The 25,512-nt window shown below is 43.7% G+C and overlaps 1 protein-coding gene across 1 annotated transcript in view; it reads left to right on the forward strand.

The window, feature by feature from the left end:
• The first annotated feature begins 1,442 nt into the window (after nucleotides 1-1,442).
• LOC124297416 (papilin) overlaps nucleotides 1,443-25,512 on the forward strand; it is a 71,352-nt gene continuing 47,282 nt past the window's right edge. The window contains exon 1 of the mRNA XM_046748417.1: nucleotides 1,443-1,652. Within this exon, the coding sequence (XP_046604373.1) occupies nucleotides 1,633-1,652 (20 nt within the window). The 5' untranslated portion in view covers nucleotides 1,443-1,632. The remainder of the gene's footprint in view (nucleotides 1,653-25,512) is intronic.

Raw genomic sequence — 25,512 nt, forward strand, 5'->3', positions numbered from 1 at the left:
TACTGGATACCAATGATTACACGATTATACGTATACAGTATGTATATATTATATAGTTATTTCATGTTCTTGCGCAATACCGACCATGAATGAGTAACCGGGCGAATGTCGTGTATTTATGAATCAAAATAGAATTGAATAATAAAATCGAATGAATAGACGCCACGCGCGTTTGTCGCTTCCTATCGTATCTCCTCACATCCTGAAGCACATCGGTATCGGATGGCCCAAATACAAACGTTGCCTCGAGGCCATTTGCCGTTTCCTCCGACGCCCACTGTGTTAACACAATTCTTTTTTCCCTATCTATCGCCTCAGTCCTGCTCATTTTGCGATCGATTCATCGTTCGGAACTAGTTTCTTTTTTTTTTTTTTATCATTTTTATTCTTCTTGTCGCTTCGTTCTGTGTTGAGTTTCACTTTTTATTCATCACCGCGGTATTGCAATCAGCGATAACGTGGCGCAGAAGGGATGCGAATAGTCGACTTCCTTTTCGTTCATTCAGCGTGGGAGAAAAATCCAGTAAATTGTGACGAATTTTAAACGTACCAAAGATATATTTTTAAAAATCGTACGGACACATCGCGACAATGATGAAAGACTAATCTGCAAGAATTTACTTCAACATTCGAAATGATCACCATCAATTATGATTTGTATTTACCGCGGGATGTGATTATTTTTTATAAAAATCGACGTAAAGTTATTCGATTATTATACACATTTCACTCGATTAATTCAATATCGGATCAAGATAGGGTTTTAATATCGATGAAAACCTTAGATCGATTATAAAATTAATTAACGCGAGAGCAAGAGTGTAACTTCAATTCATCTCGATTCAAACATGCACATTGTATAAATACCAAAATTAACGCCCCCGAAGATAAGCTTTATAATCCCCTGTCGTAATTTCTTCGCGATAGATCGTCCCGCGAGGATTGAATGCTTGTCGTTGCACGTACATACATGTAATTCAAATTATATCAATTAAACGGTATACCATGAATAAAAAGGAGGTAGCGAATACCGGTGCGTGAAAAAGTCTGAACGCGGAGTAAAGAAACCGCGGACTCTTAAAAGATTGCTCTCGTCCTTCCCGACAATTCATCATTCATTCTCCTTCAACCTACATCAAGGCACCTGTAGCAGAACCGAACGCTTGCATTCGGCCGCCTGTTGCTAAAGACATTATGGCAAGATTTTCGCGTGTATTCCTCCCCCCTTTCAGCGATTTTCGCGGATTTCCACAGCCAGAGGGAATTCGCCGTTGTTTCTTCGCCGGGTTTTCCAGGCTGGGCGTCGGAAGTTCCTGGCTATGAATGATCAACAACGTCGACTCCCCACCCCGACGCCATCTCCATCGGGGGTCGCTTCTCTCTCCGCATCTCTGGCCCTGCTCTGCATCTTCAGTTTAGTTTCTCGTGAGTTGCCACACGGGCATCAACCGCGCTGTGGTTTCTTGCCTTGCAGAGTTTGTTCGAGTTCCGTGCGCACCACGAGGCACGCGCTTCATTCTTCCAGGAGACTCTCTTCAGATACCGGCACTGAATTAAAACGATCATTCAAAATCAATCGAAACTGGTACCGGAAGGATACGACAGAGGAACCGGTGTCCAGGGGCCTTCGCCATGGATCGCCGACGCGATTGGTGAGTCGATTTTTAACGCTTTCAAACTACCTCCGGAATACAGACCCCTTTTAACGTTGTTCAAATTTCCCGCGCTTACCGATCGCCGTCTGTGTGTATCGCTTGATTCATTTTTAATTAATTCATCGTCGACTCATTCATGATTCCGATCCGCAACCGATTTCGTGCGTATAATAGAACCGGTGAAAATCGATTCCACGGAGATTCGAAGACAGCGACGACGCTTCTCGAATCAACAGAGTGATTAATTTCTCCTATATTAAACCCGTGTTTTCTGTGCGCCCGAACCGCGGTGAGAGACGTGTTACGTAAATACGCGCACAAACCAGTACTCGATTTTTATTATTTACCGTAAACAAGCTTTTTGTCTCACATTACGACTTCCAAGTCGTTTTATCACCGGGTTCAAAGTGGCGTCTAGGATCGCCAGACCTGCTTCTCTTACGTGTCTTATTAATTTCGCGGTAAAAAGACGGATTCCTGCGACAGTTCCGAGGTCATTGGTCAAGTTCTCGATCCCGGACGTATGCATATTGACACAGCGATCACTCGCGATTCTCGAACACTCGATCCTGTCACCGGTTAATTAGAAATTCAAACGACGGTGGAGCGGAGCCTCGAGTTTGTAGAATCGAGACCCGAACTCCGGATCTGTTATTCAGTCCGCCCGAGATCATCCTCCCAGTTCGCGAGTTAATTCTTCGCTATCGCTCTCGATCCGATCGACGTTTCGATCCCGATATCACCCGCAAGTTTTTGCACGTTCTTCGCGAGGGAATCCTAGAGTCATCGGTCGGATGCGGGACTCGTGCAGCATCCGGCTGATCGTGAGGCGAAAAATTCGAGAGGAGTAGCGCACGCTGGCTCTGAAGCTTCAGTCAGTGCTCGACTCCCGTCCGAGACGGAGTGCGTTGTTACAGCCGAAAACGATCGAGTGTGTCGCCTTGGCGGAGGGAAAAGATTACGAGGAGAGAATCTCGGCTGAAGTTGAAGTGCGGCGGGGACTTCTTATCCAGGTCCTGGGCCCTTTGATTTCCCGGCACCGAGCGACATGCCTGCCTCGAACATGCGGTCAGTCAATCGCATCTTCTTATCATCATCTTGCATCCTTAAGCCTTAAGCGGCTCTTAGGGCCAGAATTTGACTAAGATCTGACGGATGTTCCCGTCTCTTTCTTTCGCCACCGTCGAGCTATTCAATTTGACGACAAGGTCTCGCCTACCACGGAAAGTCCGACCAGAATTAATTACTGACCTTTTTATTACGTGGACACAGTTGTCCGTTAATTACACGATTTACCTGCTTGATTTTCACCGGTTCTCAGTGTCGATGAAATTCTTTAAAAGTAAAAATTTTTAAAATAGGGATGAATCGTTCATTTCGTTCACAATGCGCGAAGCTTACGAACCGTGAGACGGATTTTGTCTGTCAAAACATTCCCGCGTAGGAAAAATACTCTACATGCTTTTTTAATCTACGATGCTTGGAAGTCTTCTGCATGCATTTGGCGATTGAAAGGCAGTTTAATACGAGCTGTATTAAAAATGAAAAAATTGAAGGTGGTGTGAGATTTAAAATTTACGATAATTTATGGAATTATGATTTTTTATATACACTAGACGCAATATTTCGTCAACGGAAGATCTATAATTCTCAATCTATGTTCAAATGTTTTCACTTTTTTTACAATTAAACTTTTTAAACCCACACCGGAACATTTACATCACTCGATATAATTCATCTTAAAAATCATGGGAACTGAAGCTGTAGAAAATAGTTTTTCTCAAAAACCGCCACTCGGTCTGATTTCCGGATGACCGAAGCGTTCGGTTAGCTTGATTTTATACCTTCGAGGAATACTCGCAACTCGTCTTTGTCAAAACCCTTAGTTAGGAAACGTGTAATTTGTCGTCCAGAAAATCTGGGTCGTTGGTTTCACTGGAAAGACGAGAAAGGAATTATATTTTTGCCGAAAAACCGCAAGAAATTTTAGGGAGAGGAAGGAAATAAGAAGCAGGAAAAATAAATATCGCTATGCTGATAATAACGCGTTGATTTCATTTCCACACCTTTGATACGATAACGTGTTTTGCAATCAATATAGCTGCCGTCTTGAATATTTTCAAATGTCGTATTAATACTTGCGTATAACGCTACGTGTATATTTCACCGGTGATTTAGCGTTACAACTCTGTGCTACACCTGTTTTACACAAAGGGTTATTGTTGCGAGCTTTCATCTCTGTGAATCCATGTTTAAAAAAAAAAAAAGAAAGAAATGAGGGAAGCACATGGTAGATAAAAGATTAAAAAAATCTCTGCAACTTATCCCGAGCTTGGCAGGACAATGCATGGCTTATGGTAATAGCCGCGGCCCTCGCGTAGCTATTCCTCCTCCTTACTTCTGGTCATAGTACGTGTGTATATACCTAGTAAAATTGAGCTAAGCTGACCCTTGGGAGTGCCCATAACGCTTGTGCTCAACGAACGAAGGCCGGCCAAGGCTGCGCGACTAATCGGTACCATTTGGTAAACAATCGTCGTTGTCGACCGGAAACTGTGGTCATCGATCGTCGATCAGACTCGTAAAACATTTTCGGCAATGTCACACAACTCCCTGGCACGAAATTCAACCGCACGCATTTCTCATTCGGGATATTTTATTATAGTCAGCCCATTTGCTCTTCATTTTTACTACATCTTTTATTGTCTAGAAACAGACAGAGAAGAAGTGAAGATAAAAATCAGCAATTTCCTATAAATCGGTCGAGACACGTCTCGTCGTTCTTAGTAGAAATATTTATTCATTTTGAGTAACTGGTACCAACAGCTTTTAATAGCGAAATTGGTAAGAAGTCGGATTTGCGATATTTTCAGCGCGTGATCTTTGTCTCTTCGATATCCAAACGCGTTTCAAGATTGTTGACGAGTATAAATCCGATTACTATAAATATTATAATCGTTGCCGAGAAAATTTGTATACCAAATAAGCGATCGCTCATTACACTCGGAGATTTTATTCTAAAACTGAAAGAACACAGCTGCATTATAAAGCCTCGTCGAGTCTTCCAAGCGTCTGACGGATTTACAAATTGCTCCGCTTTTGTCTTTCGGTATTAAATTTTACCGCTTTGATCCCGGGACACAGGTTCGTTCTTTCGTCACACCGTGCGGAGCTTTACACATAACTACGATATACAAAGGAAAGTTTTAAGCCCCGAGGAATATCAATCCCAGACGTAGAAATGAATGAAAAAAAAATGCGTTCCTGACGGTTTGACGATTTTTATAACCGCAATTCTTAGCTCCTCGGATTTCGCTGCAATCACTGCAATCGTCGTCTTCGCCATCCGTGACATTCGGTGTGAACACGAAGCCTCGGGAGTTTCTCCCCTTCAGGGTGTGATTTTCCTGGCGTCTAAGTCGGCCGTCTGTCCCGTTTTTGTCACACATTCGAAACGCCGTGAAAGCTGGGTACCAATCCCGTTTCCGCCCCCTTCCTTCGCCCGAGATAATATGCGGCCTAACGAACGCGTGAGCGGCTCCTCGCATTCAAGCGGAATTAAAGAACTGGAATTATTTATCAGCTCCCAGGCATAATCAGCCACGATTGTCATTTTGGCAGCGTTCCTTCCTTCTAACGACGACTGAACACCATGCATGCCGAGTAACCCAGCTCCAGTCCCTGCAGCGATATGATATTTCATGGGCTATTTCGAAGCGCAAGGGATCAAGATTCTATTTTCGTAACGCATAGCCGACGCTCCTCCGAGACCGTACAGCGAGTTTCTGCTCCTTCAAATCTTCCTCAATTCTCAATGCGACCCGGTGACTCTGATCGTTGCGCCGACAATATCGATAGCGATTAAACCGGAGGTGCGTATTGCCCTGATACAATGGATCCTTGTATACCACGATACCAAATTAGCACTCTCGAGCCGGGATTAAGGGGGGAGAACCACTGCTCACGGAGGGTTGACGATTAGCGTGAGTTAATGAGGGAGCCTGTGTTTGTTGGGTCGAAGCTTTGAAGAAGCCGACCGGGTTTATAAACCGTTCAACGAGTGTATGTAACCGTTTTCCGGGCCGTCCTGACTTTCTACGGCATCTAGTACGCCGCTGGTTAACCGTAATCGGGATGCGTAGACGCAACACAGATCGCAGTGCCCAACTTATGCCTCTCATTAAAACGTCGAAGGGCCAAAAGACATGCGCCACTAACGTATTCGGCTGGAATGAAATAGCCGAGTTACGATGCTTTATCCCGAGGGAATTAATCTAGGACTCGAAACTCGCTTCCCCGGGAGTTCACTTTTCCAAAAAAGAGTCGCTGACTTATCTTCGCTTTAGGCCTGTGTTCGAATCGTTCGACCAATTGACCGGCAGTCCGGTATCCTGCGGCATTCCAGGCCGCAGTGTCGTGTTTAGAGGATATCCGGTTTCCTTCTACGAATCAGCTACCGTCCGACGTAAGAATACATCGTACACAAAAACTCCGCAGGATGCTTAGAGACGAAATGTTGACCATTTTCGCCGACGCGTATATGGGTTCTCTTACGAACTCGACGACCGCAGTGACATTCGATTCCCATTTAGTTTTAGGTCCGCCTGATCATTAGCGAGTATTAGTTTCTGAGGTTGACAAAATCTTAGCCCAACTACATCATCGGCATAATCGATTCGTTCGTTATTCAAGTTGCAAAATATCGCGTGGAGGACTTGAAATAGCGAAGCAATCGGTGATCGGAGTCGGTAAATCGTTACTCACGCACGATTCGGCGATGACGGTTCTCCGAATCGGCATTTTTGATTCCATTCACGTCGAGCTCGTCTTTCGTGCATCGTCGCGCGATCGCTTCAGCGACGTTTCGAGTATCCCGTGATTTCGGCGACTTCACCCTCCGTCAAGGGTGAGGGAGATGGACTCGAGGCAACCTGTTGCTCCGACTTTTCTCGTCTCCCTCGGCAGCCAGACACCCGTCTCGCCTCCGTCTCGCTCCGACTTCTGGAGTCCAAATGACGCCTCCTTCCTCGAGACTCGAACCGCGGTGCTGAGCTCCTGCTCCCCGAAGGCCTCGAACTACGTCCTCTCTTTCGATCCCGTACCGAGCGCGTTGGTTAAATTTCTCTTTCCTCTTTCTCGCCCGCCTTTTTCACCTAGTGACACGTGGGTTCGGCATCCTCTTCGACTCTCGACGTTCAGTCTGCCGCCTCCACCGAATACTGAAACCTTGATAATCATTTTCGTCTAATAGAAGAGCGCGCTGAATCCTCTCTTTCCTCAAACGTCCTCATCTCTATCCCACAACTGCAGCCTCATCCTTGGATCGATGACGCGGTTTTCAACGCTCTTATCGCTCGTATACCAGCGCCTGGACCGCAGCTGCCGATGTCAAGGGGGCCACATTTTGGACCAATACACAGGCTGTGTTTCATTTTCATTAATTAAAATCCACAGTTATCTCGGAACCGTCCGATGCACCAGAGTCGTAAATAAAGACCGTGGTATCGGCGGGTAATTCGTTAGCCCGAAACTCTACGCAACGTATCTATCCGGCGTAATTAATTTTAATACCCTTGATCTTGGTACGCACGAACACTCTCGGTCTCTGTTCCGTCATGAACGGCCAAACCGTAGCGATTCTCTCTCGATTTCGCCCCCGGCATCATATCCGCTATGCGATTCACTCCTCGGGCCCGCGTCCCATAAATCATGTTTAACTGTCGCACGCGGCGAAGATCTTTCGCGATCGTAAACGGCAAGGGATGCGAATTCTCTCTTGGCCTCGTGCTTCTCGGAGGCTTAAACTCATCTTCGCGCCGCCGCCGCTGCCGGAGTCTCGTCGAGATTGTAATGTGTTCTTTTCTCAAAATTACATCTTCTCTCACCCGGCCCGAATGCGGTCTGCGAATGCTTCGCTCGTATTAACGTCCAAGAGAGCGCTTCGCAGGCCAAGCATTCCTCTTTACGCTCTGAAATTATTCCGGCACTTTCAACAATCAGCTGTGCCCACATTCTCTACCATAGAGAGACCCCCTAATGATCAACCATTATTTCGAACAATGCTGTACGCGGGAATTAGAACGGACGAATCAGGGTTGGCCCGGCATTCCGTTTCAAGCGCACAGTCGAATTGGGGGCTTAACTTTCAGGGTCAAGATTGATTGCAGCGGTAAACTATGCAAACGGAAAAATAGACTGGGGAAAAGATGTACGAGATGCTGAGAATCGGGTGCGCTCACGTGGCGATTGCCACAGGTATACACCCCTAACCTGTAGGTTCGACCTGGACCGACCAAACGCTCGTTATGTCCGTTCCATTAATTTTCTATTCAAAGATTTGGAGCCGCCCATCACGATTACGTCGCTCATGATGATTCTATCTAGTGTACAAACAGGAGAAATACAGCTGTTGTAAATCGAATTCCTCAACTTTAAGAGCATTTCTTTCTCTTTTTTATTCTCGTGGATGATCGTTGTTATTTGTTGTTTCTTACTCGCAGCCGTTCAGGCACGTCCGCGTTTACAGCACGGGAGGAAATTGCACGTTGAAGAGGCGTAATGATAAAACCTAGTGAAATTCTTGTACACTGAGATGAGAATCAATGACCCATAGCCTCTAACATTTTGCGGTAAAACCTCCCGCTGCGGGCTGCAATTGCGGTTTGGTAACCGCAGCGTCATGCCTCGGCCAATGAGACTGTCTGGGACCACAACTTGGGGGATCACCTCCCAGGTCTCAGTTCTCGGTAATCTCAGTAAAAAGTAAAGAGCTTTCGAGACGCTGATGGGTCCGAGTAAAGGTGTGTAAGAACATTTCGAGTTTTGTTCGATTGCCAGAGGACTTGATCTGGGTCTTGGAGAACAAAAACAAAAATTCGAAATCGCTTCAGCTCTGTTCTAAGAAAAAAAATGGTGACTCCGAATCAAATAAGGGTGGTAAGATGATGGCAAGAATAATGATATAAAAAATATCCATCCCGTTTTTAATATGGGTATAAAAGCGAAATCATTTTTCAACTTTTACCCACTAAGTTTTTTTTTTTTTTTTTTTCTCATTAAATTTCATGATGCAGCGTTCGTTTTTTCTTCTTCTTTGAACTTGATATATTTAGCGTTATTATACATTACACACGATCTACTGTCAGTGACGAAACATTCTACGCTTTGTATACAAGCGTAAAAATATAGTCCACATATCGTCGAACCGTAGTAGGTGTTATAAGACACGTATACACACATGGTTCATAAAGAATATAGTACGATTGTACAAACAATGTGAACAACGTGCGCGCATGACGTAATTATACATATATACACGCATGTGCTGAAATTCTTATCGCGGACGAAATTAAGTTTATTATACAAATTTCATAACCACGTGCAAACATCGAATTCAAAGTGAGCAATCAGAGGTTCGAGTCTAGATTCCACGAATGAAGCGCCAAGTGCTTGCATTTTTTTTTTCATTTTCTGTGCCATGATGTTTCTGTTTTAATACCGCAGGTTGCGACGTTTCGCGACACGACAGAACGATCATTTTGGAGCCGAGCACGTTCCTTAACGACGACCCTTCATTCCCACAGAATACAAGCATAACGGTACTCGATACGCTTTCTCGGCTTCTTTTATCTATCTGGCTCGAAAATGCCTCCATAATTCAAGTCCGCTTGCATATCGTTTATCCCCAAGAGTTTCCACCTACGAATAGGTGTCGTATAATATCTCAGATCCGAAAAGCTTCGGGCTACCAAGTCCGAGGTGCCCGAGAGGCGCAGACGGAGGATACTGGTCGCTAGATAAATCCCGTCATCGCGTAAGGAATGCTCAGCTCTACCGAATAAACGGCCAAGAAACATATCCTTCGACCGAAAAGATCTTCGTCGAGGCGAAGCCAAGACGGACCGAGGACTGCCTGGTATGGCTAGGAACCCGACCGATAGAAACCGGCGGTCGTACTTTGTCCCGGTGGTTCTCAATTTCATTGAAACGGGAATGGAATTATTACTTACGAGTATCTCTTTTTACAAAATAAAACAAAAAAGTAATAAATTATTCCAAATATTGCAGAAAAGTACACCAGAACTTTGTTTTACCTGAAAAAACGTTGCTTCAATGTATTAAACGTATCCAAACTGTATGGAGGAAGTTTATAAATCGCAGGATAATTGGTTGCAAACCCTTGAAGAAATCGGAAAGTGAAATCAATTGATCGTCGGTAGATACTTCCGATTTGAATATTGTCTTTCTTGCAAAAAATTGATGATTCGTAGCGGCAAATACTCTGTTGGGTGTTATTTTTTTTTTATTATTATTTTTTTTTTTTTTCATCTTATGCCTAATGTCTTTTTTCTTTACCTTGATGAAATTCGACCGAGTTTACAGATGCGGAAGAGAAGATAACGCCGTTTATCTCTGCCCCATAAATTAGATATCACGCGAGGAACTTGTATGTACAGTAGATAATTAGTTTCGCTCGAGGTGACATGATTTTGGTGCTGGTGTTTTTGTACTACAATTCCGGGAGAGAGGAGTGCCCGATTTCGGTAATTGTTTCTTGTCTGCAATCCGCCGGTAATTACTATACACGTACAGATATAAACACAGTTGCATACGGTCATCTAGATGTTATCTACGATGTGTGAAGAAGCTGACTGCGCGTTTCTTTGATGCAACGAACACTAATGTTCGTACGAATCGATCAGAAGCTCAATGATCAGCTGGAAATGTCGAGGAGCTGTTAAACAGGAAGACGAAGAGATAGAAAAAGATTTTAATTTCTGCAATGTGTTCGCTGTTATTCCCCATTAATTGGCTCATTGTCAGCGCAGTACCGACTTGACAAGGCTTCGTGAACCTGATTTTCCATTTTCATTTCGTTACAGGCACACTTCGAAGGTGTAGGTAGATATTGTAACGCGTAAAAAGATACCTCCCACCTCCTCGAGATGTTGGATAGTAAGACCTGCTCCCTTCGGAATCCTAAGGATCCCATTATGCACGAACTTCTCACGTGTCACCCTTTCATCCCCAGGTCTAACCCTTCCGCCTGCCGTCATTATCGTCCTTGTTATTATTATCACTGTTGTTATTGTTCCCCTCCCTTCTGATCCGTGGATTATTGGAGCTTACAGAGTTACACGCACAATCATTCCGCCATGAGATGCCTGACCAAAGATACTCCTATCGCACCTAGAATGAATTGTGATTATCAAATTTGAACCTCACATTGGCTGACGACTTTTCGAGGCCTGGAATAATAGTAAAACGGTTTTTTCCCACCTCTGCTACACGTAGGCATTGGTCATGCGTTCGGTCTCGCTTCGGGGTTGTGAAGACGCACAATCCACTTATGTAAATCTCTTTTAATGCTCGACGGCGGGTTTCGAGAGGCCTTCCTCAGGACCGCACACCTCATTTCTTTCCCCTTCTCCTGCTTCCACCGCCTTAGGCGGTGGGAGTTGAATTATTTCCAAACGGGTTTATACCGGGATAATTGATCAAAAGGAATTACGGGTCCTAATATTGTTAGGACTAAACGATCGTCGGCGTAATTCACGCTGTTCTTTTTCACGATCACATTCTGTGGATGACATATTTATACCCGTACCTACGATATTTTTAGTCGCGAGAGTGAGAATCGGTCGAAATGCGTGTAAGGAAATTACTTGAATATTCGAGAATCACAGGCGGGTAAAACGGGCGAACAAGTTGAATAAGAAGAATGTGTATATTCGAATATCTGCCCTGCGTTTCTAAATCCAGTCCGTAGAATTCGGCTCTTTGAGGAAGTCTAGCGCGCAGTTATTGCATACCTTCCGCATACGTTGCTTCATTCGCCAGAGGCTGCATCAAGCCCGGTAAATATCACGTGCAAGAGAGTTAGTTTACATTCTTCCACGTGCCGGCGATTTTTAGGTCATCCCCGTTATTTTCGACCGTACGCATATCACGGTTTCAGGGGGAATTATGGCTTTATGGCGAAAACGCCCTCCGCGACGCGTTAGACAAACTAACAACTAACGATTCAACAAAGAAAAATCCATCGCGTTTCCGCAGTCCAGGCAAAGCAACGGAATAATCAACCTCGATGCAGTATCAACATCTAGATTATACTGTCTTTTCGAAAAGCGATGATTGGGTAACTATGTTCAAGTCCGAAGATTAGGTCGACAAGGTGAGAAGGTACACCGATTTCCCGAAGCTTAGCGTTGGCTTCTTGAAAAAATTTATAACACTGGCTACGTACCGTGGGTTTAGGGTTGAGGTATCGACCCTGCAGGTGGCCTCTTCCATGTCATATCCGCTTATCTAGCAGTAGGTGTACAGAATTTACGAGGTAATTAGAGCCACGTGTAACCAACTTCTTCCATCGACTTCTTTGCCCTTACCCATCGTTTGTGGGTTACGCACGTGGGCGTGATTGAATATTAGGTCCGAAATGAAGGATGGGGTGGTCGGTCGGCTCGTCTATCCGGGATTAAAAATAGAGGATCTCTTCTCAGGTGAAATACAATCCGGTCTTCGGTGTTCCCTAAACCCTTTGAATAATCAGAGCTTGGAGTGAGCTGCTCAGCTACCGCTGGTGTCCTTTTCCTTGATCCTAATTATAGGTATAGGCGATACCTCACTGTTTCCCCGTCTGATTGACGAGGGTAAGGACGTCTTCGATGAGGACTTATCTATCGCGCTCTTCCCTGCATTCACGTTCCTCCTCCACGAGACGACCCGACTTCGGAATATCTTGCGATGCATGAGTCTTGAAGCGATCGAAATCGATGAGCTTGATTTTGAGGCCCGGAACTGATACTCCAGAACCGACTTAAGAACGCCCAATGACAAGGCGAATGTTACCAATCGTTTTTATCTGACTCGTTGGTCTTCCTGGTCGATGTCGATGCAGTTCCGTTTCCTCTTGAGGACCGATTGACTCGACTACCGGATTAGATTGAGATTAATCTATCGGATCGACAATCGGACAATAGCTCAGGTCGACTCGAAGCTGGAGTTGCACAACGTTTAACAAGTTTCTAACTCAGTCCAACGCGCGGTCTCGTAGGCATGAATTCAGCCCGGTCTTTGCTTTGAAAGAGACTGTTGCTCAATAGAATGGGAACACATAGGTATGTACCTGTAAGGTTAGAAACAAATACTCGTCGCTTTTCAGCCACTCTCAAAAGCCGGGGACTTATGAGACGTTCGGGATAAAAGTCCGTTCAATGCTCAACCCTGGTAATGCTAATTGCTCAACAGCAGGTACGGTCCAACAGTAAACACGTCTAAACGGACAACGGCTGACTCGATACTTCGGAATTAACTCTCAGGACGAAATTGAGTCTTTATAACGAGGGCGGTAACGAAGTTGGACGACTGGAAGTCTGTTCAAATTTGTTGGGCCAGTTTGTACAGCGATAACGAGAGAAATGACAAACTTGACCCACATAACTTTAGACAGGTGGCACATCTCGAGGCGTGATGCAAGTTTTCTGTGAACTTCGAAGTCAATGGCTTGACCTCATGAATTACAACTCACTGCAACTTAGCACTTCCGACGTACCGTTAAGCGAGCGTTAACAGCCTGCGCGGCACCGATGGATGGAATGGTGCATTTCGAACAAGAAGAAGAATGATAGGAGACGAATGTCTTTGCCTCGAGCACATCCACCTGGCATTTCGATGCTGGTTTGAAATTTGAATAACACCGGTCACGCCGCTGCAGGTAATCAAAAGACACGGGTACCGATGTCCCAATGGTACACACGCCTGGATGAAATCGGCCGAGCCGTGCTGTCTGTGATAAATTTTCAACACCGCACGTCGTTTATCACGGCTATATTAACGTCGGGTATCTTACGAGGGTTGCAGCGGTTTTAGAAATATGCACGCGGATGAGACGCAGCGCCGGACGCCTTCTGCTTACGCTCATGCTAAACCGAGCAAATAAACAGACCTGTTCCTAGCTCGGGCTAGCGAGAATTCAACGGAGAGTAAGAGACTCGCCATTTTCAGCTTCCAAGAAACTCGGGTCGGCCACAGCTTTTTACCAGTTAAAATAACACGCTGCTTGCGGAGAGTGAGAACGGGCCTTGAATCGCTGGAAATCGAATCATCCGCGACCTCAAATTTTCCCTCATCACTTCCCGCCAATCAATTTCCAACCAACGACGATAATTCACCGATAAGCGCGTCCTTAAAATGAGCGCAAGTTTCAACTGGGATGATGCAGACTGGGTGGTCCTGATTTCTTATGGGTAGGAAACAAAAAACAGCAAGAAAGAAGGAGGCAAGAAATACTGTGACAAATTCACCCGGCTGGCACACTTCCACTCCAACGGATAGCACGAGCCATCGTAATTCGGATGGGCCGGTGCAGGAGTTATGAATGAATTGTGCTCAGGGAGGCGGCAATAACGGGCCGGGGATGAACGAGTCTTATTGTCAGACCACAGAAAGGAAAGAGGGCGATATAAGAGGATTTCGCACCTGTAGCGGCAATTTGTCCCTTTTCCCAAGCTTCGCTGAAGGGCGAATAATAAGAAGCAGGATCCATTCAGCGGAACTATTCTTGACGGTGTATTTGAACGGAGCTTTGTTTGCCAAAAACAATTTGCTCGTCGTTCGGACAGACAACGTCGGTTCGCAACTCCGTAGCAGCTGTTTGCAGTCGGCGCGGTGAAACACAAAGCACAGCTTTTTTACGTTGCGTAGTCTAATCAACGACCGATAATTCCTCGAACACAGCTCGGGGCAACATTTCGCAAGTGATTATACAGTGCGTGTACGATCACCGACAGATATGACGAGTTGAGAAACGATTCGTGAAATTTTACAACGGACAGAGAAAACGACAGTCTGTTTTGCGGATTCTGCAAAGTTGGATTTCGGGAAACGCCGCTGGTGGTATAATATAACGGATATGATCCGTGGGACCAGGGCCCATTTTGCCCAAGATCTTCGGACTCATATGCCGTTCAACCACCAGCCGGTTTTACAACACATTCATCTACCCAGAAGGCGGGCTTGTGTGAATCTTGGGCCTCTTTAGGGCAGCGAAGAAGAATGAGAAGAAGCAGGTATGAGATGCGGCATGCGAACGTATAATTTTCGACAGTCCCTCGATGCGTGCCGCTTCCCTAGTGACTTGTTTACTGAGTTTTCCGGCCCACAAATTGGTTCCTGTTCTCGGTGGTCCCGTCATCCTAAGCCAACAAATGTCGACGCAAGAATGAAGATTAGGAGAGATTATTTTTTCGACATTCAAAACTTGACTCCTTGTTCAACTCGGTCGTCCGATTGGACGCGTGACAGCGAAAGAGAGAAAAAGAGAGAGAGAGAGAAGCGTTTATTCTATACGTAGAGAGTAAGGGAGGGAGGGAGATAGATAGAAGACGGTATCTTAACTCTCCAAGAACATCGCTCGGTGCGTCAGGATAAAAAGATTTTTAAGATTTTATAAGAGTAGTTGATTTCCATTTTTCGCAACGAAGCTGTTAAACAGTGCGGAGAGGTTCACCGCGTGATTTGTCTGTCATCGAAATACGCGTGGTGTGTTTTACTAATTATAATGATATTCACGAGCTGCTTAGCGTCGAAACGAATTATTCCAGAGGCGTGACTAATACCGCGAACCTCGTGTGTATATCCAATGTGTATTTAAAAAGAGAAGAAAAAAAAAAGAATAAACCAGTAGATGGCATCGGGAATTTGTGATATATTTTTTACGGACCATGCATCATCGTCCGAATAATTTTTTTTTCTCAAAGAAAAAAGTTTAAACAATATTTTCAGGATATGTTTACCGTAGAATCTAGGGAAATACTTCGATTAACGCATAAGCGACTACTGTGTGTAATGACTTCGGGAAGGAAAGTGATTTATCTCAATTAGCAAGTGAACGTCAGACTTGGTAATTAGCGTAATTGATATTTTATCTGGACACACATGGCAGGATCAGTCAGTTGAGGTCGAAGGCCACGTGTGGCTGACACGATCAAATGCGCATGAATCATTCCAACTGTCTCCGCCAATTAATCCGTACTCTGTTTGAAGCAAAATAAATTATAGGTACACTTCTCAGGATATCCACTGCAATTTGTATTTGGCAAATTGAAATTCAGCCCTTTTTGCGAATGAATATACGTACATTTTCAAACCGCGTATTTGTTCCGTTCCATATCCTCATTCAGGAAAGTCTTTCTCGCCGTTTGATCATGTATCAAAATAGTATCTTAAAATTAGAAGTATACACGTATGACGCTCTTAACACGTCTTATTCTGGCTATTGAGACTCGAAAGCTGTATCGCTTTTCGGCTCGTCCCTCTGCACAACCGATCCATTAGCTGGCAGATTGCTTGCTTTCAGACTCTTCTGTGCGATGATTTTCTAATTCCAAGTACAAACAGCGGAAGTTTTATAGACTTCTTTATCGTACCACGGAGGTATAATACACCTGACAATGAGATTCCAACTTTGTGAATGAACGAAAATATCGCTCCTTATAAAACGGGAAAAAAAGAACGTGACAAGGTTGTCGAAACCGATTACAAGAGGTATACTATTTTCGATAAACCGACTGCACCGGAGTATCAATCATCGTTTGAAACGCTTTTCTCGCCGAGATTTGGAACGGGGCCAAGTTCAACCACCTGCCTTTGAATTTCTCACCGTTCTCTCGGAGAGGCTGAACGCGCGATGCGCGCACCTTGATCGGTTTCAAAGTTAGGGCCGTGCCAAGGGCACCGACACCTTTCCCAAACATTGCACAGTGTACGCGGTGCCCGGAGCAGAATCAGTCGAACACTCACGCTAGAAGGCATCGGGTGTGAACTCGTGAAACCCGTGGAAAATAAAGAGACCTACCAAACGCCACAGGCCACAAAAATACCCGCATTAGCCAATGGCGAACTGCAGCCAGCCAGCAGCGTTGGAAAGACTGAAAAGGGCGCAGGTGACGAATAACCGTGTAAAATATGCTGGCTGTTTGCATTACGTGACGGCATCTCCCTCAGCGATGTTTACCTCTGCAATTTCACCTTGAATCTGGGATGCGAGTATTAATTGCCGAGGCGTGCGGCTTCTTGCAACTACTTCGGACATGGATAATGTACGATGCTTTCAGAGGATGAATTCTCGTTCGCGATAAACCAACGTTCGTATCTTTCTTCTAAAACCTCGTGAGCTGAAAGTGCGAACTGGGAAAGGAAAAAATGGACTAAAGATGCTGATTTTTCGAGTGTGAAAACTTTGGCAAACGCTTATACCCGACTTTTTTGCATGTGACTTTTACGCTGGATGAAAGCACAGGAGTCAAAGGAGGGTAAGAATTTTCAAGGGATGAGAATTCGCGAGCCAAAATTACGGAGCGTGTAGTTTAGAGCGTATCAAAATAGTCCTTTACCCCTTGTTAATTGTGTATTCTGTTTGTTTGTGTTACAGGTGAGTTTCGAAGCAGCAAGTTTCTCCCATCAATTTCTCGGTATACCATAGACTACGATACTTTGGTCGTCTCAAGTAAGTTCTAGGCGTTTATCTACGCGAATATCATTCCTTCTGCGTGTGATACAAGCTGAGATTGTTATCTGGAAAATCATACATGTTTGCGGAATCACACGCATGAGGGAAAATTTTGCGTTTGTAGTTTAAGGAAATCGTTTGTCAGTCGAGAGACAATGTCATCGTGAAGGTGAACGCGGTGCCGTAAATCTAGCAAAAAGCGTCTCGTAAATTTTTCCAAGCGAGTTATCTTGCTTCGTCTTTATGCCCGTTTATTCATTTTCTGCTACGACGAGATTACATCAGATTCAATATGTCGTATGTTGGCTTAGAGCCACGGTGATAAAGCCCGAACTCATAGCTTCTGTAACAAACAAACGTGAGACGTCGACCGGCTCCTGAATGTTTACATATGCATGTATGGGGTTACATTTTTTTATTTACACACTTCAGCAAATACCGTTGATCCATCGCGTACTCTCAATCATTGGTAAAATTAACAAATTACAAAATCGAGGTTCAAGCCCCAACCTCGTGTAAAAATTACATTTAGAAATCGGTACAAGAATGTAAAGAATTCGTTAAACGAGTAAGAATAACAAGTTCCAACGGCGAGAATTTTCAGTTGTCATTCAGGATAAAAAGCACTCGAAAAAGTGCTCGTCATTTTCTCGTGATTTCACTGACATCCGAAAAAAAAAACGTGACTTTGGAACTTGGTTCTCGCGACATTTGAAGAGTCGCTTCGCCCGATCACGTCTTGCTTGTCAGGTAAGGTGAGAGTAAAAGATATTGCGCAATGTAAAAGAGGACCCAAGGATGAATTGAGAAAAGGGAACAGAAATATGCGCCGTCCGTTTATGTACCTACCTTTATCTCCGCATGCATCATCGACTGCTCACCTCATGCTCGGAGTACGTTATACGCGTGTATTATACTCGCGTATTCAGGCTTGAAGAGTGTATCTAATACAGTGATAACAGCTCGACTCGATTGAATATTCAGGCTCTTCCTTCATCCGCTTCACGAGAGTCCCATGCACGGACTTACAATCCTTGAAATAACACGAATGCACGCGGGTGTGTCTCTTTATGTTTATGTTGTTACACAAGGCTGCCATGGTATTAACACGCGGGCCAGCCACCCGGCAGCGACTCGTAACATTGTCAGAGCCGCGTTAATCTCATCCATTAATCTGGACCTCGCTACCTGAGACGCGATCTGATTGTGCATTACGGTACATACCCATGGTGTACGTGTATGCAGAGACATGCTCGCTCTATGTGGTTAAATTTGCGAGCACTGCGTGAGTTATACTCATCGAGATTGTCGTCGGTCGTCATCATCGCAAAGTCAGAGGTCTAGGTCTCGGTTTCGACTTGCCTAGTCCAGCCACCCTAAACCGAGGAGGGCTATAAATCACATGACTTAAATATGACTCGTCATACTGTGGATTGAGATTTATCAAGGTATTAAATTAGTAACTCGCGTTCCGCTGGCGTCGTTTTGGTATCCAGCCAAAGAAGAGAACCAAAAAAATGGCGGTACTAACGAAAAAACGAAAACCACTCGACGAGGAATGAATAAAAAGCGTAAGATGATGATGGACTCGTAGGTTGGATGCGAACGAAGAACCATCGTTTGTAATTTAATCACACCCTATTGCTGTAGGATTAATTTTTAGCCTGCAACATCGGTGAACTTTCTCATCTGTCATGTGGATATCCTATAATACAGTGTTTTGCTTGCCACTGATCATTCTATCCTGCTCGTTTTACGTATCTTCTGCAAAGATACAAGGCAATGTTCTTGTAAATCAAAATTGTAGTTGTCCCTGAAACAGGTTAAAAAATGTCTCACAATTAGTATTACTGTTAAATTTCTATTCCTTCATCTTCTCAATTCCAAATGGTGGACATTGATGCAATTTAGTTTGAAAAAATGGCTTCTTCGATTTCTTGAACATTCTAAATCGAAGTTGTTTCTGGTATTATCAACAACGTTTTCGAAAGTTCGTGAGAAAGTCAGGGGGAAAGAAACCTTTCCGTCAGGGTGGGACCACTCCTCGTTTTATCAGGGCCCTTACCTCATGGACCAAACGACGTTTTCCCGGCGGGCTGCATGCCTGGCAAGCACAGCCTCTACCCTGATTACACGATAAATGACTCGGCGTGAGTTCGCCCCTTTTTCTCGATGAAGGCAAGAAATGAGTAGGTAATCCCGAGGCCTTCTCTCAGCTGTCTATCCTGATGCGACGGAACAATGCGTTGCAGTCTATAATTTTGAAGCAAAAAATACATTAGTTTCTTATTTTTTCCCCATTTTCGGGACTTCTTTTTAACGTTCCATGAAAAATATTTGCAGATGCTTCAGGTTTCGTTCATTGACGATTATTAGAGAACGGCAATTATACATCTGCGTTTCGGATTCTCTGTTTTAGTTTTCCGTCACAGCTGATCTCCTGCCAGGTAATTCATCATCACCGTCAGTCGGTTTTTACCCTCTCCTTCTTGGTCGTGGCGGAACGGAGAAGCGAGTCGATCAAAGTTAACCAGTAACCGGGAATATTAACTCTCACAAATCACGAGACGCGCAGCCTCTCACCTGATCGCCTTAAGGGTGGATCGCTGGATTTCTATGTCGCCCAGGTTTATCCAGTGATCTCGGGCTTTTCGCTCCGGCGGAGTTCATCTGAATAATGGACCGTAATTGCGTCGTGTGGCCCATCGTAATGCTTACTGCCGGAAAACACGATCAGAGACACGCGAGCAATTCTCCCGGGAAACATTCTTCGATCAAAAATTGCCAGGGGGTGAAAGTCAGCGTCGTTCAATTTATTTGCACTCTCTAATTTCCGGTATTATTTTCTTACTTTTCTTCTGTTTTTTAAATTATTATTTTATTTCTTGAAAGTAGAAAAAAATCTTTATCGATGTGAAAGATAATCTTTTTTCAACCGCATCAGTCTCAATTCGATTTTTCTTATATTTCCAAACGATAGTTTGAGGAAAAGAACGTATCGCAATCTCATACGTTTTTCGTCTATATGAGCTTTACGCAATCGATTATACGTACATCAGTCTCTAGTGTATCATGCAGTGAAGTTTTTGTATACGATTAATGAAGCGAGGATGAAATTTTACGACGATGTGATATAATGTGTGAATTATACCAGCTGTTGTTGTGACGTGAAGATTTCACAGGTCCGTTTCGCGATCAGGGTCTAATAACAAGTCGGCACTTCGGCCAAGTACAGGTTTATAAGAATATTGCACTCGGGAATAAAAAAGAAAGATAAAACCGAAAAAAATTCGTGCAAGATTAGCGAACGTGTAATTTTCGTTAAAGTGCGCCAATTTCACACTGCTGTTTCTAACCGATCACGATACAGGTTATGCATTTTCATTTCGCATCATGATGAAATACCCGTATAAAATGCGGTGGAGTTGAAATTTCGAATTTGAAAAACTCCGAATTCTTTGGTGGAAAATCTTGAAGCGAAGTAAAGAACTCAAACTGTGACGAAACATCAAAGTTTCGAATGGTTCAAAACTGGATGCTTAAAATTTCGATTTCCGACAATTCGAAACTTTGTTGTTTGGTAAAAGTTTAATATCCTTACTTCAAGTTTCGCCGCTAAATAATTCCAAATAATTCGGAATCACGCGCTTTCGGAGCTTTTCAAATTCGGAACATCAACGCCGCCCCAATAAAACAACTCGATATGACCATCGATTTCCAATCCTTTCGTCTGTTATAAATGTAAAGTGCTTCGATGTTTCGACACGCGGTCGAGCTTCTGCTTTCTTTGTACCAACGCCAATTAAGCCGTGACCCTTCAAATCTCTCAAGATTAAAAAATCTCAGCGCAGATCATACACGATGCAGATGTAAAAAATTGACTTTCCGAGCACGCGCGTTCGCGTCGACGGCGCTTCACGGTCTCTGAAGACCGTAAAAATCTTCGAACACAAAACTACATTCTCTTCACCTCAGAATAACGCTGCCACTCGGCATGGGGCGTCCGTCCATCGTTCCGTTTTGTCTGTCAGCGAGATTCAGGCGCAGCCTCTTCCTCCTCCTCGTCAATAGCGCACAGAGATCGAGTCTCGGCTTATCGTTAGACACGGTTGTAGGAATAAAGGTGTACGAAGGTTGAATATGCGCATCTTTGTTCACGCGCCGCGGTAATAAACTTGCGTGATTCCTTGCGTCTCTGAGTTGTTGTCACCCTGTGTGGTCCTGCTGCAGGAACCGAGCTTTGTCGCGCTTTCAACGAACCCTGCAGAGGGCAATTAATTCATTCCTCACACCCAGACGACCGAGGGGGTGCGGGGGAAAGAGGCGAGGAGGATAGAGAGAGAGATGCGATTATTGTGTATTATAAGGAATGAATGCGTGACTGAATGCGACCTCGGCGCGAAAAGTACCGTAATTGATGAATAAATTAAAGAATATAAATCACGATTCAAGCAGTCCAACAGTTTATACATGCACCGGTATAATCATCGATGCAAAAGAGGACCGTGAATTTTTCATACCGTATCTTAAACGGTCGTTTCATTTCCCCTCGTCTAGTTGAAACATCAAAATTTCTCAAATCTGTACACAAATTTCCCAGACTATTATCTCGTGCGATCTAATGTAATTTTTCTTTGTCGAACGCCGAACTAAATTCACCTCGCACTGAATCGTAAATCTTCTTAATACTGGTGTAAAACTGCAATAACACACTTGAAAATAAAAATAATCTTACATGGCTCGGCGGGATAATCGTTATTACATAATACGAATGAACGGTTGAATATTATTCCTGTGCTAAAACTTAACGTCGGTAGATATATTTGTAACGGAAATCACTGTATCACTGTAGAATATCTGCACGAGTTCAGTGCAAATGTATTACCGAACTGTATTTATACACACTTTGAATCCACCTACTTTTTCTTGAATATTTTTACCAAGAGATTTCTCGGGGTATTTTAACCGTGTGTCTCGTATCCTGTTCTCGCGTGTAAAACCCTTTCTGTATACCGTATAAAAAAGTTTACTTTAAATCCATTTCCTATGTTATCCGGTCCCTGATATCCGAATAAAATCCGAGAGTAAAAATGCATGGAAACCGGCAAACGGTGTGTGGTTCTTGTATTACACTTTTTTTTTTCTCAATCGATGCAGTCCGTGTACAGTTTAGATTTTAACTAGGTCATGATGTCATTTCTTACCGATGCACGGCGTTTCAGAAATCGAGAGTTCAAACATTTACTAACACTAGATTATATATACATGTACGTTTATGCCTAAGAAAGTTATAAATATACCAACGGCGACGCGTGCTGCATTTTTATGCAATCTCCTGAAATATACGCCGGACTTGAAACGACTGTGCTGCTGCAATAATCCGCATGTAGGTAGGTGGCATAAAGAATTCGGTTCTACTCGTTGAAATCTTTGAAAAAACAAACAACACCAATTATACAGGGCAGCAATAATTACCATGGAATATGAAAGTCGTTTGAACGACGTTTTTTTCAAGCCTTCGTCTCATTTCACCGGCGAAAGGTCCTCTAACATTGTTAAATTAATTCACGGATAGATGAGAAAGAAAAAAAAATATATATATATATAATACCAGGAATAATAACTATTACAAAATCGCAATGCAGTGAGCGAAGTCATTGCGGATGTCACACCCGTATTGGAAGCTTCGAATCGCATCACGATCCTGACGCGAACGTATTTCTTTACACCTTCCGGCCGTGCAGCGAATAATTTGCATACATTGTAGGTGCCTAGATCAGCGTCGATCGTCTATTTATATCACCTTTAGTATATTATATAACCGGCGAACAATTGGCGCGTATAAAATCGACGGTGCGACGGTTCGTTTGAAGTTCGTTATTACACGCATCTGTCCGTTTTTACTTTTCTCATTTTTGCCACCGCTTGTCTCTTTGTCATCAACGATGAGCAGAATTTTCGCCCACGCTACACGGTGTACGCGGGTTTAATCCCACGGTTATAACGAGCTCTGAAAAATTCAAAGCATTAAAGTCACGAGGGTGCCATTAATGGACCGGGGGTGAACATTAGAAGAATTCTATTGGATCCTTCATCACAGCTGGCGCGAGTAATGCCTTGAATAATTATTTCTCACCGAAGAATTTAATTCCAGAAAATTTCAGGCTCCCCGGTCACCGCGGAACTGTGAAATTTTAACCGCTACGATTATCACGAGAAAATGAGCGCGTTATGTCACAATCAGAATTTAAAAGAGTAAATGAATCGTCGATATTCACCTAGATCTTGTCACAATCAATCAGCCGTATAGACCGAATGAATTTTTCGCGTAATTGTCACGTGTGCGAAGCGAAACGGCAAATAAAAAAATATAATAACACTAAATCCACGCGTGATCATTTGTCTCGGTTACATTAATTATTATCATGCGATTGCGTTATGAAATAGGAAAGAAAGTAGGTACGAGGAAATAGCTGCTAACGTATCGCCGAGTTCGTGTTTATTGATACGAGCAATTTGATATCGCCCAATCCAAACGCTGACCCAATACGTATAGAACTTGAAACAGTCAGCACGTGTCTGTGCAGAAAATCGTTCCGAGGTTGCTAACATTTCGATCGCCATCGCGATACCAGCTGGACTACTCTTGTTACCGAAACTCGATTATTATCGCAACATCGTGTTGATCAATGTCAAATAACCGCAGTATTTTGCGTCGTCTTATTGTTATCGCCGTACCAGGAAGACTGGAAATTAATTGAACAAATTTATACCGAATGGAAGCGCAGCTCTGGAATTAATTCACGAACAGTTTCACGTAATGTCATTTCATTTTTCAAATACCGATAAGTGCGATCAAAATCAAAAAGCACAGACTTCGAATGACCCATGTACAATGTATGGAATCTTACACGCGTCATTGGAAATTGCGGATCAAAGGCTTCCAGGATTCGAATCTCAGTATTTCAGAATCGAAGATCAATCATTCGTGTAAAATACACAGTTATGTGTTTTCCAGTTTTAGCTTGTCTCAATTATATCCAAGCGGATTTACCGTTTTGCCAGTGATCGGAGAATTCCTTCATTTTGCTCAGAAACTCGCAAATGATCATTCGCAAATATCGGTTAAATAAACTGATTTTCGGTGATGTGTAAATGATCCGATCCTCGGATTAAATCGGTCTTCGACTATCTCGTGAGCTCTGAAATTGCTCCGAGTCGACCTCAGAGCTTTCAGAAGATTATTATCCACCTCCCAAAGCTCGTCAATGCATTTGCGCGTGGCGCCGTCAAAATACCTCAATCATTTCATCGTCCAAAGCGTTGGAACCCCGTCGTGCTATGGCGTTCTCCGTACAGACAGATGCGATCTATTTTTGAGGACCGAGCGGGATTCGGTCGGCTGTGAGTGAGGCTAAAGACGCCTTCTGTAGATGCAGTAAATTCTTCGTTAGTAATAAAATGGAATAGGCCGTATCGAGCGACCAAACTCTCTGGTTTCTCCAAAAATACTTACACCTTCTCAGATCGGAGATCGCGGGATTCACGCTATCGGTGTATAGTTTGATTATTTTATACTTTGCGCACGCTTTACGTGAGGACAATTTCGAAATTTGAATACGGTGCGCACTTCGCGTTTTTACCTCAAATTCAAATCTGATCAAAATAGTGACTGTTCTGCGTAGTTGTGCGAGGTAAAAGTTGCAATCCTTCAATCTCATAACGCTGCTCGTGACTGAAAAAAAAGTATCTCCTACTCTGATGCAATCGCGAAACTTACGTAAAATGTAGTGGATGGATGGACATCGAGATGGCGATAAACGATAACGAATGTTCTATTCGCTAGACTGGAAATCATGAAAGTTGACGGGAAGCAATCGATACAGGACATCGAGTGTGTAATTCGATCATGAACAAACGAGTATAGCTGGTCCGTGGTTTTTTTTTTTTTTTATCTCGAATTTTATTCGAAATTTTAACGATCAGACAACCGCGGCATTTTTTTTTTGATCTGTATAGAATTTCTACTGATAATCAAAATTCGTTTTGCTTTATTAAATCAACGATTCGGTTTTGCAAGATGAATTATGAACAGAGAAACAGGAGTATAAAAAAAAAAAAAAAAAAGAAGAAAAGAACAAAACGTTGCAAGAAAATTAGAAATATCTTCCAAACGTCTAGTCAAAACTGAATCTCCCGACGGCGTCGCTAAGCGTGACAAGAAGCGTCGTGACGGCATTCGTTGGGTTTCGAGCTGGTAGTTCGGTACCAGGAATGCATCACAGCAACGAGTCGCGCATATATCGGCGGCAAGCGGAGTCAGACTTTCGTCTCCTGCGTCTTCTG

Source organism: Neodiprion virginianus, chromosome 2, assembly GCF_021901495.1.
Source record: "Neodiprion virginianus isolate iyNeoVirg1 chromosome 2, iyNeoVirg1.1, whole genome shotgun sequence".
In the NCBI taxonomy this organism is placed as follows: Eukaryota; Metazoa; Arthropoda; class Insecta; order Hymenoptera; family Diprionidae; genus Neodiprion; species Neodiprion virginianus.